This window comes from Belonocnema kinseyi, chromosome 2 (genome assembly GCF_010883055.1).
Source record: "Belonocnema kinseyi isolate 2016_QV_RU_SX_M_011 chromosome 2, B_treatae_v1, whole genome shotgun sequence".
NCBI classification, from domain to species: domain Eukaryota; kingdom Metazoa; phylum Arthropoda; class Insecta; order Hymenoptera; family Cynipidae; genus Belonocnema; species Belonocnema kinseyi.
In genome coordinates, this window is record NC_046658.1 from 914989 (window position 1) to 928641 (window position 13653).

The 13653-nt window shown below is 30.1% G+C and overlaps 1 protein-coding gene across 1 annotated transcript in view; it reads left to right on the forward strand.

Annotated features, from left to right (window-relative positions):
* The window catches only part of LOC117168111, a 154011-nt gene that overhangs the window by 97790 nt on the left and 42568 nt on the right, over nucleotides 1–13653 (forward strand). The window contains exon 4 of the mRNA XM_033353507.1: nucleotides 9796–9982. Within this exon, the coding sequence (XP_033209398.1) occupies nucleotides 9796–9982 (187 nt within the window). The remainder of the gene's footprint in view (nucleotides 1–9795; nucleotides 9983–13653) is intronic.

Here is a 13653-nt window from a genome sequence, read left to right on the forward strand (position 1 = left end):
GCAACCGACGATTTCGCAAGGCTTCTTTTCATTAGTGAGCATCAACGATTGCTCCATGCCGGTCCTCAATTGTTGCTCTCATCTATACGTGAACGATTTTGGTCCATAGGAGGTCGGAACATGGCGCGAAAGGTGGTAATGGAATGTGTAAATTGTTTTAAAGTGAATCCAAGGTCGGTCAATCCAATGATGGGTGACTTGCCTGAATCTAGAGTTACTCCTTCACCACCTTTCCACGCCACAGGTGTCTATTATGCAGGTCCCTTCATTATAAAGGACAGAAAAGGAAAATTTGCCAAAACCAGTAAATGCTACGTAAGCCTATTTGTTTGTTTTTCCACCAAGGCCTTACACCTAGAGCTTGTCTCTGATGCTACGTCAGAAGATTTTATAGCAAGTTTTCGTCGTTTTACATCTAGGAGAGGAAAACCCGCTCATATGTATTCCGATAATGGCACAAATTTCGTGGGGGCAAGAAATCAGCTTGAGCTACTCGGTAAGTTCCTACTTCGGGATAGTAACAACTTGGTAGAAAAAATCGAGAATATGGGAATCGAGTGGCACTTCATTTCAGCTTATTCACCGCATTTTGGAAGTATTTGGGAGGCTGGAGTGAAGTCCGTAAAGTATCACCTTAAACATGTTGCTGGCAATAATATTTTAACTTTCGAAGAAAAGTATACTTTTTTGATTCAAATAGAGGGCTTGCTCAATTCCAGACCAATAACACCACTCTCTCCAGATCCTAACGACTTTTCTCCTTTGACTCCTGCTCATTTTTTAATCGGAATACCGCTTACTTCAATTGCTGATCCAGATTTAAGCCATTTGCCAGAAAATAGATTATCCAGGTGGAAATTAATACAACGACTACAGCAGCATTTTTGGGCGAGATGGAGCAAGGAATATATTGCAGAACTTCAAAAAAGAGTCAAATGGAAGCAGCCTTATCCAGAGATGGAGGAAAATTCTCTGGGTTTAATGAAGGACAAAATACTTCCTCCGTTACGATGGAAGTTAGGAAGAATCATTCAACTGCATCCTGGAAAGGACGGAATAGCTCGTGTTGCTACCGTTCGATTTTCTACTGATACTACTCGAGTCGCACTTCATAAACTGTGCCCATTACCTATTGATTAAAACTACGAATATATTTAGTAAAGGACTTTTCTTTTTAAATCGTTCACGTTCAATTATCTTACTCATTTGTTTTCTCTTATACTATACACTTATTTACTGATTTTCAGTTTGTGAAGATTCACTCCTCGCATTGTATTTTATGTTTTCTTTTTGAAAGGATAGATGTTTCAAGTCGGGGGGTATGTTTTGAATTTAAATTTGAACACGGCAAAACGTATACTGCGCCATCTGCCTGTAAAACACTACCACGACACTGTAATTTTAGTAAGACAAATATATCGTTGTGAAACCACGCACGCATTTTTATCTCTTAAAAAAAAAACTTGTGAAATCCAGCGTACAAAATACAACATAATTTTCTACTAAAAAAGAATTTTGAACAAAATCCATAAATTTTTTAACGATTGGTTAGATTTTTAACGAAAAAAGAACACAGTTTAATTTTAAAAAAAATTAATTTTCTACCAAAAATGTTATAGTTAAATTTTCTCTTTAAAAAAATTAATTTTCAACAAAAAAAAAAAACAGTGTTATAAAAATTATTTCAAAGGGGATCGAAACCATTTAACATTAGGCAGGTTCTGCACTTCACGTCGCTGAATCGATCAGGAAGGGAATTATTTTATTTTTAGATAAAATTTTAAGAGAACTATTTTTTCGTTATGAAAAAGAATTCTATGTTCTAAAGATTAATTTTTAACCAATAAGATTAATATTTTACAAAAAAGACTAATTTTCAATTCTATTACTTGATTTATAAACTATAAGGGAACAGTTTTTAAAAATTTTGTTCTTGAAAATATTCAACAATTTAGTTGAATTAGTTTTTCTGTCTTGACTGAAAATTGTTTCTTGGTCAAAAACTCATCTCTTCGGGTAGAAACTTAATTTTCTTACTGAACATAAACACAATAAAAATATATCTCTTTTGGTTGAAAATTCAACTATTTTTTTTGTTGAAAACTTGCCTTTTTGGGTTGAAAACTCAACAATTTTGTAGATATTTTTCTTTGTTCGTTCTAGAGCTTTGCGCTCGATAATATATGCATATATGCATATATACATCTACTACTGTAATTTGGTAATTGTGAATTATATTCTGTTAAAGCTCCTTTGGTGGGGACTCAACTATTTTGTTTGAAATTTGTCTTTTTTGTTTGCATTCGACTATTTGGTTAAATGTTATACTAATTGAGTAAAAATGGATATTTTTTGGGTTGAAGATTCATCGTTTTAGTTACAAATTTAATTAATTTGTTAACAATTCTTTCTTTCTTTGGTTCAAAATTAATATTTTTTGTTGAAAATTTCTCTAATTGTTTTAAGTTTGAACGACCTTTTACAAATTAATTTTTTTTGTGAAGATTCATTATTTTAGTTAAAAATTTATCTCTGGTTAAAAATTGAAAAATTTTCTTCATATGAATTTTTTCGTTCAATTTAGGCTGTTGTTGTTTTAAAATACTCATATTTGTTTGTTTTTGGTTGAAAATTTATCTACTTATTTAAAAGTTTAACTATTTTGTTAAAATGTTATGCTTTTAGATGAAAAAGTAACTATTTGGTTGCAAATTCGTTAATTTTTTTAAACTGAAAATTAAACTTTTTAATTTTCAGTGTAAACAGTTTTCTTAAAAATTTGGGGTTTTAATGAAAGATTTGCATTTACAACCGAATAGTTTAAATTTTAACCAAATAGTTCAATTTTCAGCCTACACATATAAATTTTAAACTGAATGGCCAAATTTTCAAACAAAAAAGATTAATCTTTAACCAAAAAGAGTTGCATTAACAAACAAAAAAAAAAGAATTCTCAATGAAAACGTAGTGGTGGACATCTTAAAACGAAAAGAAAAGATTATCAAAGTAATATTTAAATTTTTAACCAGTGTTGAATTTTCGAACCAGTATGTAAATTTTCAACAAAGTAGTTGAATTTTTAACCTGCAAATATGGATTTTCGATAGAAAATATAATATTTGATATTTCAGCGAATGCAGACGCTACCATGAGATGCATTGTAAAAATAAGGAAACGAATTTTCAATCATAAGGATTAATTTTCATAAGAGATTTAAATTTAAACCGAAAGTATAAAACTTACTTTTTCACACAAAAAATTTATTTATTTAAAAGGAAAAAGAATTTTCAAAAAATAGTACATTTTTTAACCAAGGAGATAGATTTTTAACTAAAATTATGCATTTTTCAACTAGAAAATCGAATTTTCAACAAATAAAGAATTGTCAGTTAGGAATTAAAAAATTTTGTCCCAATTCTTAAACTTTTAAGTCAAAAGACTATTTTTCTGTAAAACAGTTATAACACCTTTACCCTCCATCTACCACCATAAACCACATTTTTCACAATACCTTCACACCACATGATAAGTTTTCAAGTATTTATTTGTTGAAAGTGTTATTTTTAATAAAAGTTTCATTAATTTTAATGTAATTTGAAATATAATTAAATTAAAATTATTTTTCGAATAAAAGATCCTACTCCATCTTCACTCCATTGGGAATCGAACGGCAAAACTTCTGATTTCCGGCCAGGTGCTTTTCCAATTAAGCTATTAGAGGGATCAGAATAAGAACTCTAATTCAAGAACATAACGCTAATTTTTAGCTAGGTTATTGAGTGAAGATGGAGTAGGATCTTTTTTTCAAGAAATAATTTTAATTTAAAAATATTATTTTCCATCTAGTCTTATTAAGACGTTAAGAATTTTTCTGTTATTGAAGATTCTTAACTTGATCGATATTTTATAAATTTTCTGCCTTCATGGTTTGGAGGGTTGATCTACTGTCGGTAAGGTACAATCTCTGATGATATAGCAGATAAATTTGAAAAGTTTTAAATAATTACTTGTACCATTAACACCTAGCTAAAAATTAGCGTTATGTTCTTAAATTAATAGTTCTTGTTCTGATCCTTTTAATAGCTTAATTGGAAAAGCACCTGACTGGAAATCAGAAGTTTTGTCGTTCGATTCCCAATGGAGTGAAAATGGAGTAGAATCTTTTTTTCAAGAAATAATTTTAATTTAAAAATATTATTTTCCATCTAGTCTTATTAGGACGTTAAGCATTTTTCTGTTATTGAAGATTCTTAACTTGATCGATATTGTGTAGATTTTCTGCCTTCATGGTTCGGAAGGTTGATCTACTGTCGGTGAGGTACAATCTCTGATGATATAGCAGATAAATTTAAAAAATTTTAAATAATTACTTGAAATATGATAATGATTAGTTTAATTTTAAAGACGATATTTCTGCTTTTTATAAACTTTAATGTGAAAAGTCCAGGGGAAAGTGGGAGACTCAACTAAGCCCAATATTCGACAATTGTCAGAAATTTGCGTTTAATAATGTCTTTTTTTTCAACTTTGTAAGGATTTATCACGAAGGAATAATAAGAAGACCTAACTCCGTTTCGTCCGCAGATGCGCAATTGTCCTCTGTAGCTGTCATTTAATTTTAATAGAAATGGTTTAGAAATTTAACCTTCACTTACTACCTAAGTGCCTGTGGAGAATTTCTCAGAGCTTCTTAGAGTCTGGAGAATCTTTAGCATATACTCTGACATTTCTATCGGTAGAGCGCTTCATTATAATATCTCATTATTTGCAAGTATCCGTGCTGATTAAATTGTATACATGCTTATAAATACGTAATTTACCAATTTCTAAACTGAGTCACCTCATAATAACTTTTAATGAAATTATAATATTATTCATGTTGACGTTTCGAAAAACTTTAAACTTTTCAATCAAGTTATATTACTTTCATTATTTCTTTATCATATTACAAAAATCTGGTCACACATTTTTCAAACAAGTACCGAAAATACTGGTTATATATTTATTTCGTGTATCTTTCGTATGATGATCAACAAAATAACAGAACCACTCTAACTTACGTCAAGATGACAAACTTTCTCACTCGCACACTTTTCCATGTATAGGAAGAGGACAACTGCGCACCTGCGCACGAAAAGTTCCAAATCTTCCTGTAATGTACATACCGCTTACGGTAATGTTTCTATTGCCAGTTTCAAATGGCTTCCCACTGAAATTTGGGTCTTCTTATTATTCCTTCGTGGGATTTATCTACTCTTGTAATCAAAATTCATTCAGTAATCATTTAACGCGTTGTTCCTTACAGTGTAGTGTAATGATTTTGTATAAATCGGAATAATGAAACAGTTATTACTAAAGATTTTATGACATTGAACGCATGAACTAATATTGGGGAGACTGAACCAAGATTTTCAGGGAAGAGTTTACCAAGTGGCAATAAGCTTATTACATGTGTTTTTCTACCTATAAGGTCATTGATTATTATAATGCACGTTCAAAACTTTTGCTAATTTGATTTATAAAAATTGTGGTGCAAAAATGCAAAGTTCATTATTTAAAGAATATGATTCTCATCAACGTGAGTTACAAAATTTTAATAAATTCTATTCATCAATATTAGGTGTAAATTAATTTTTATAAAAAATAAAGCTCATTTGGAATAAAGTAGTTACATTTCGTTTTCCACAAAAAAAATAAAATTGTTTGAAATTCTATTATAAAAGATTAATTACAGTTTAAGATACAGAACTCATCCCTTGGTGTCGTCTATTATTTAATACTAATATCTTTTAATATTCATTAAATATGTATAACATAGAAAAGAGAGGCTTTTGATGTATTCTTTTTCATTAAAAGATAAATAGACGCGCACAAGACTGCTACTTTAATTTAAAATGACGAATGATTTTGATTTTAATATTATAATTCAGATGTAAAAGTTGTACCTTTTATTAAAAAGGTTATAGCTGCGTTTGTGTTTTTATAGAGGATAAAAAATAACTAAACTAAGAATTCATTCATAAATATTGTTTTGATAGTTAATCATTATTGTAAATTTTCAAAGTATCGTAGGAAAAAGTTATCTGAAGTACTTTCTTTGTTGATTCTGTAAACAAATTAAGCCTATTCTTAGAAAAATGGCCAAACTCACAACTTGCTCGTGGCAATTGTTTAAATAATTAATAACTCTTGGAAATTTGAAAAGCATCGTAGAATAATTAGAAAGACAATTTAGTTTACTCCGTAAACAAATTGTGTATATTCCTTGCAAAATAGCCAAACTCTAAAAATGTTTACAAAAACTATTTAAATACATAATAATTATTGTAAATGTGCAAAGTACAGTAGGAAACACTTATTGAAAATACATACTTTGTTGCTTCCGCGAAGAAATTGAGCCTATTCCCTTAAATATAGCCAAACTCTGAATATGTTTATGAAAATTGTTTAAATGATTAAAAATTATTATAAATTTGTAAATTATCGTATGAAAGAGTCATCGGAAAGATATTGTTAGTTAATTATTGCAAAAATGTAGCCTACTTTTTGAGAAATTGCCTAAATCTGAATTTGTTTATGGAAATTGTTTAAATAATTAATAATTCTTGTAAATTTACAAAGTAATGTGGACAACCAAATTCTGAAATTGTAAATGAAAATGGTTGAAATAATGAATTGAAAACAATGAAACACAGTCCGACAAAATTTTACTGATTTTGAGTTACAAAAACTTGACTATACTTTCCCGGAGGATTTTAGTGCGCTAAATCAGAATCTCGCTTCAGAATTGCTCCATTATGTCAGGTTTTTGAGATATTCTAAACTAAAAGTGCAAAAAACGCTGTTTTTGCATATATTTGAGGTTATGTAGCTCCGCGGATTTTGTTGTTCTTAGCAAAGTACACACATTATCGTAAAGTACAAGTTGAGTTTACTCAAATATCTTATTTTTTTGATGAGATATCGCACTTATAAGTTTTCATGTTTGTAATGTTGAATAATTTTTAATTTTTCTCGAAAAGTTTTTAAAGTTTGGCCTCGGAATTTGAATAAACAGGAATAAAATGTAAAATTTGCATCAATTTTTAAACAATTGTCGCAATCATTCCTAGATGATTACGTAAAGTTTTACTATGCCAGCATATGATAGTTCCTTATAAGGAGATATTTCAAAGTTATCTTCATACAGCGCATGCCTCATTTAAAAAGTTAAAATATGCAAATCAATTTTATATAACGATTATAATTGAAAAATAATTTAAAATGTTTTGATAAACAAGAGACTTAGAATGTGAAAATTAAAATAATTATCTAATTTTACTTCTTAACCATTATTATTTGTTGTAAGAAATTAATTTGCACGCCAGAACATTTGAAATAAGCACGCCAAAAGTAACCAATAGAATATTTTCACTTGTGACGTCACGCGCTCCGAGTGGCCTTCGGGGGAATAACCTCCTCCTTATGCCCCTATAGTTTGCATGTATTGCCGTCGTTTTTTAAAATTGTTTTTGGTTTTTCTAATGCAGATTGAATATTTGAGAAAATTGTCTGGAAACGTCAAGACCCGATATATCCAAAAATTAAAAAAAAGTCGAAAACTTTGATCCGTATGCTCTTAAAGATATAGATTTTAGTGAAAATGTAAGCTCAGTGCTCTCGGTGACAATAGTGCATATTTTATTCAATCTTACAGTTTTTACTCCGTGAAAAAAGTAAAAGAATATAAAAGTTTGGAAGCTTATAAATTTTATGAAGCTTATTTTGTGAGGAAAGTGAAGTTCAAGCAGTTCAATGATATTGTTATGCTTCTGAGTGAGGTTATAGTGTAACAATATAGTATTAGTTTTAACTTAATATTTTAGTTATAACTTATTATTTTCTATAAGTATGAACATTAACATAAGGAATATTCGTGTGAAGTATTGTATTCATTTCAATTTAAGTTTTCAAATTCCATTGCTGACGTAAAAGGCGATGACAGTTTATTGAGATTTTGAGGTTAGGAGCAGCCTATTACAAAAGCGATCTGCTCGCAGGATCATAAAACTCAAGTGATATTATTATAAAGTTTTAACATTGCATTCGTCTTGCCCAGTTTAATGTAAATAAGTAGTATTTTTACATAAACCTATAAAAAAAGTTTTTTCCATGAGATATCCCGAAATTGTACATCTCAGAAAGGTATACGAAAAATCAAGATTTTTCTTGATACAGAAAAGCAAAAAAATACTAATTTAAAGAATCTCTACCTTATGCTAACACATTTTTCATTTTCCCTGGCTAACAAAATTAATTTTCTACCAAAAAAGACAACTTTTTCAACAAAATACACGAATTTGTAACCAAAAAGGGATTCACTTTGAACCCAATCGGAAAAAGTTATGTGTACGGTTAGATATTAAATTTTCAAACAAAAATAAAGATTTTTCCAATAAAATACTTGTATTTTTGAACAAAGAAATTAATTTTTAAATACAATTATGAATCTTGAATTAATTAAAAAGATTTTTAAGCATAATTTATATTCCCCTATGACAAATAACCCTTTTCGCAAATAGGTGGTAGCGGGGGAGTGAACTTTTCCTTTTTAGAGCGGCTCCTTTTTCATCACCTAATTTTTGACGAGGCACTTAATCAGGATGATCCTTATTCGCCAAGTCAGCTGGAATGCCTATATGATACAAACAAATTACAAACGATTGTAATAAATTTAAAATCACAAATAATTCTTCCGCTACAATTGTGGTAAACATAACCTCGGAGACATAATCTCACACTCTAAACGCATACATTTCTTACTTACCACTCATAAAATGTTGCTTGGAAATCTGGGCATTTTTTAATTGACTTGCACTTAAAATACCACGACGCAAAACACTCATCCACATTTCCCTTCTTCTCTTTGACAATATAATAAGTTTACTTGTTGACAGATCACTAGGCCCAGCACGAGATTATCCGATAAACTTTTGATCTTTCTCATTTATACCTATTGGAATCCGAAAAAGTCTTGTGTCTGGGTGCACAGCAATGTGTTTCTTACACCCTACTACGAAACAATATTTCATCATTTTTCTTCTTTTATTTTAAAAACGTCTCCGAAATATGTCAACCCTATACTGGCAATGTATTTTCCCTTACACGTATACCCCCGGAGGTTCGACCCTTTCAATTTTTATGGCTTAATGAGAATGCTCTATCCGCTTGCCGAAACGGCGCATACTCATTGCGGCATGATCTAAAAATTGGAGAACTCTGTGACCTGACGTCACCCAAGCTATTTTTTAATATGGGATGGCTTTTAGACCCGATTTTATTATAGGCTTAGAGCAATGTATAATTTTTTCATTGCTGAAAATTACCTTTATTTTAATTCATCTATAGATTACTGTTACGTAGGACTCACGGATATTAGTCAAATTTGTTACCTCTTTTAACCGGATATACATAACAATCAGATACTATATTTGCCTATGAATGAATAAATCACTGGGAACCAGAAATCCGTCAAAACGTGATTTTTTGCTACTATTTCAACAAAATAGCCATGACGCATTACGGATTTTTTCTAGAATATTCAGGGTATTCTTTTGCACGCTTAAGTAAAAGGTTTATGAAAAAAAAATTGACTTTAATTCATCTTGTCCAAATTACACTTTGTCAAACATCGCATTTCTTTGGGACTCTAAACAATCTTGATGACTTATAAGATTAAGTACAGTCATAATACAGCCTAAAAAACGTGTCTAGTTAACATTCGTGTTACTATAGCATAATCTTTCAACTTTATAGCTCAGCTCAAATGAACGCAATTTCGAACGTCAACTTCACATGCACTTTAGGACCTGAGTTTTCTCCCGAGATTCGACAACGTTCGCTCAGTTTGTCGCAGAGAAAAAACGATGAAATGATGTGTAATCTGCAGCGTCTACCTAGGGGAAGATCAGCATTCAGGCTGAATATGCAAAATCTCAACATGGTGAGTCAATTTTTCTAATCACGAAAAGTTTTACTAACTTGATATGACATGAAATTATGCATGATTAATTAGATCAGTTGAACTGCCGCGGTCCGTCATTTTAAACCGATTTTGAAATTTTTTAAAAAGAATTGATCAACATTAAATTTGTTAGAAAATGATGATTCTCGATTTTCTAATTTTTTTCTCAGTACACTGCAAGAAAATGTGTTGTAGCTTTATTATCTTGGAAGTAGGTTATAATCAGAACCACTCTGAAAGTGAGTTTTTAGGCGCATTGAAAAATATTTTTCTTTTAGTGCATTGAATTTATTATTGCCGACTTAACTAGCAGGCCAGTCTCTATATCCCCTATTGTATCATATGTTTAGTTGTGGTCCCTACAGTACCCTATTTTCAATATTTAGTCCCTGTGGAACCCTATTTGCAACCTATAATGTAACTTAACAACATTCACAATTAGATCGAAGGGTCCCACAAAGTCATTATTAGATACTCCTTTAAGGTAGAGTCAATTTACAAATTAAAAATATCACTTTAATCACTTTTATTTCAAGATATTAACTTATGGGTTAACCACTATTGAATTCAGGTTTATATCTATTTCTGAATTTTTTGAATTTTTTTGAAATATATTTTATATTTCATATTCATTTCAAATCGGATAGAGATAGAGAACGATAGAAGGCAGTTTGAATCCTTAATATAAAATCTCTAAACGATATTGTCGATTTTGATTGTCACGATACTCGATTTTCATGGTTATATGCGAGTGACACGAGGCGTCAGTGGCTTAGACAGTAGTGGAAAATAGTCACGATTGATCGTTCTTTGATAGCTACACGCGTGCGACACGAGGCATCCGTGAGTTAGACAGTAATGGAACGTTACATGTGTTTTCTTGAAGTGAATGATCCCAACGGAGCTGCCTTGATATGCGCTTGCTTGGATTTTAGTAACGTTCATTGGCTACGGTGCATTGAATTTGTTATAATTTTTGTTATCAAAGACCATTGCTGGTGTAAAATGCGATAACATCTTTTTGAGATTTTGCGGTTCAGAATTAATTTTAGAATACTAGGTCAAACTGCTTGTCGCACTATTATATAATTTTTGTCACTTTAATGTGTTTGAAATACATTGAAAATTATTGAAATTTTTCATACAAATTTCACAAAAATTTTATTCAAATTTGTAACAATTTTGTTGAAAAAACAGAAACTATTTTAATCAGGATTGGTATAAAAAATGCAAATAATAACTAAAACATTAACTTATAACTGAAAATACACCAATGTTACACTATCTTCACTCAATAGCTGAAAATTACCATTAAATTCCTTGCACTTCACCTTCACCAAAAAACAGCTGCATAAAATATATAGGCTTCCAATGTTTTATATGCTTTTAAATAATATATGGTTTAAGAAATGTGGGATTGAATGAATTATGTTAGTTGATTCATTACACTGATCAACGAAACAACTCTGCCATTTTCACTCAGATCTTGATCTTTCATAACATACAGATCACAATTTTCGATTTTTTTCAGTTTTATGGATGTATCGGGTCTTCATATCTCCCGACAATTTTGCCAAATACTCAATATTTATTTTTTTTAAACACAATTTTGAAAACCTCCAGCAACACATACATACTATAGGGATCTACGGGCACTTTAATTATCACCCAATGATCGGCGAGCAATTACTTTTTGACTAACAATAAAGGAGCTTCCAACAAACCAGTGAAATTGTCAATCAAAAAGATGAATTTTCAAAGAAGAAGTTTGATATCTCTAACAAAAAACACAAATTTTCAACAAAATACGTAAATTTTCAAACAAATAATTCAATTTTTAACTAAAAAAGTTCAAAGGAAGGTCTTTTAGTTTTTGTCTACTGGGCGTAGTTTATGTTTATTGTGGTGTTATTAAAACATGTTTCGTCCGTCGACGCCGAATCTCATCAGTTTGTAAGAATTAAAAAACCCATCATAAGGAAAGAGATAGGACGTAGATTCAACAGTAGTCCTATACATAGATTTTTGGAGGTTTCTAAGATGATTTGTAATATTTGAAACGCATCGGTTCGTAAATTATTGAGTTTTTCATAAGAAGAATGTTATTTGAAACAGTTCTCTCCATGGTCGACGAATTGTTTATTTTTACATAATTAAGTTTGTTAGCCAGCACATGGTCTCGGAAGTGTCTATTAGTGTTGGCCCATAAACCTCATCAAAAAGATCAGTTTTCAAACAAATAGTGTTGTTTTCGACTAAAAAAGATAACATTTTAATTAAAAATATAAATATATAAAATCAGAAATAGGATAATTCCTTTTTAGTTAAAAGAACTAATATTTAACAAAAAACAATTAAATTTTCCTCAAATTAATTGAAATTTTACTAAAATAGATGCATTGGATGATACATAGTTGAACTTTCAAGAAAACAGGTGAATTTTCAACCCAAAAATATAAATCTTTAATTCCAAATTTCAGTGTTCCACCAAAAGTGGGATAGTTAAATTTTCAGTCAAATAATTTAATTTGAAAAAAAAAGGAATGTGCAACTTAATATTTTTGTTCTTAACCATGAGGCAAAATGTACAATTCGAATAACGCCGAGAGTAAAATATGCTAACGGGAGGTAGTTAATTTTCGTAAGACATGGTGTCGAATCTCTCGCCTTTTATTGGCGAAATAATAAGAGCGCCAAAATGATGGAAAAGCGCACGGATAATTAGCCGAATGATTGGTGAGTTGCCGGAAACCGTCAGGATCGCGAGGGAAATGTATATTATAATCACAAAGATGAATTTTCAACCAAGAAGACTAATTTCCTACCAAAATCACGAATTTTCATCGAAGGATGTGCATTTCCAAAAAAATGGTTGAATTTTCAACTAAAAAAGCTCAATTTTTATTTTCAAATATCAATTCCCTACCAAAAATGGTATAATCCAACTTTATCTTACATAAATTAATTTTTGAATAACTATGAAGGAATTTCCAAAAAAACAATTGAACTCTCAATGAAGGAGATGAATTTTCTACCGCGAAGATTAATTTCCTACCTAAAAAAGACGGGTTTAAAAAAATTTAATTTTTAACAAAAAAAATAACCATTTTTTTAAATATCATTTTTCTATCAAAAATGGTATAATCGAATTTTCTCTTAAATAAATTAATTTTCTACAGAAAAAGGAATTTTTAACAAAATAATAGAATCCACGAAAAAAGATGAAATTTCAATTAAGAAGTTTATTGTTCTACCAAAAATGACGAATTTTCAATTAAATTCTGAATTTCCAAATACTGTATCTAAACAAATGAATTTGTTTCTAAATAGTACAACCTCTAAAGAAAAAAGATCGATTTTAAACCAAAAGGATTAATTTTATACCAAAACAGAAAAATTAAAAATTGAATTATTAAGTAAAATACGTCTATTTTCAATTTAACATATCAATTTTCCACAAAAAATAGTAGAATCGAAATTTCTTAAGAAATTGGTTTTTGCAGGGATGCCACTCCATCCCCTTTTTTCCCTATTCCCCTTTTTTCCCCTTTCCCCCTTTTTCCCCTTAAATTTGAAAAATCCCCTTAAATCCCTAAAATCGAGAATTTTGACCCAATTTTCCCCTTTTTTCCCTTTTTTACAAAGTATAG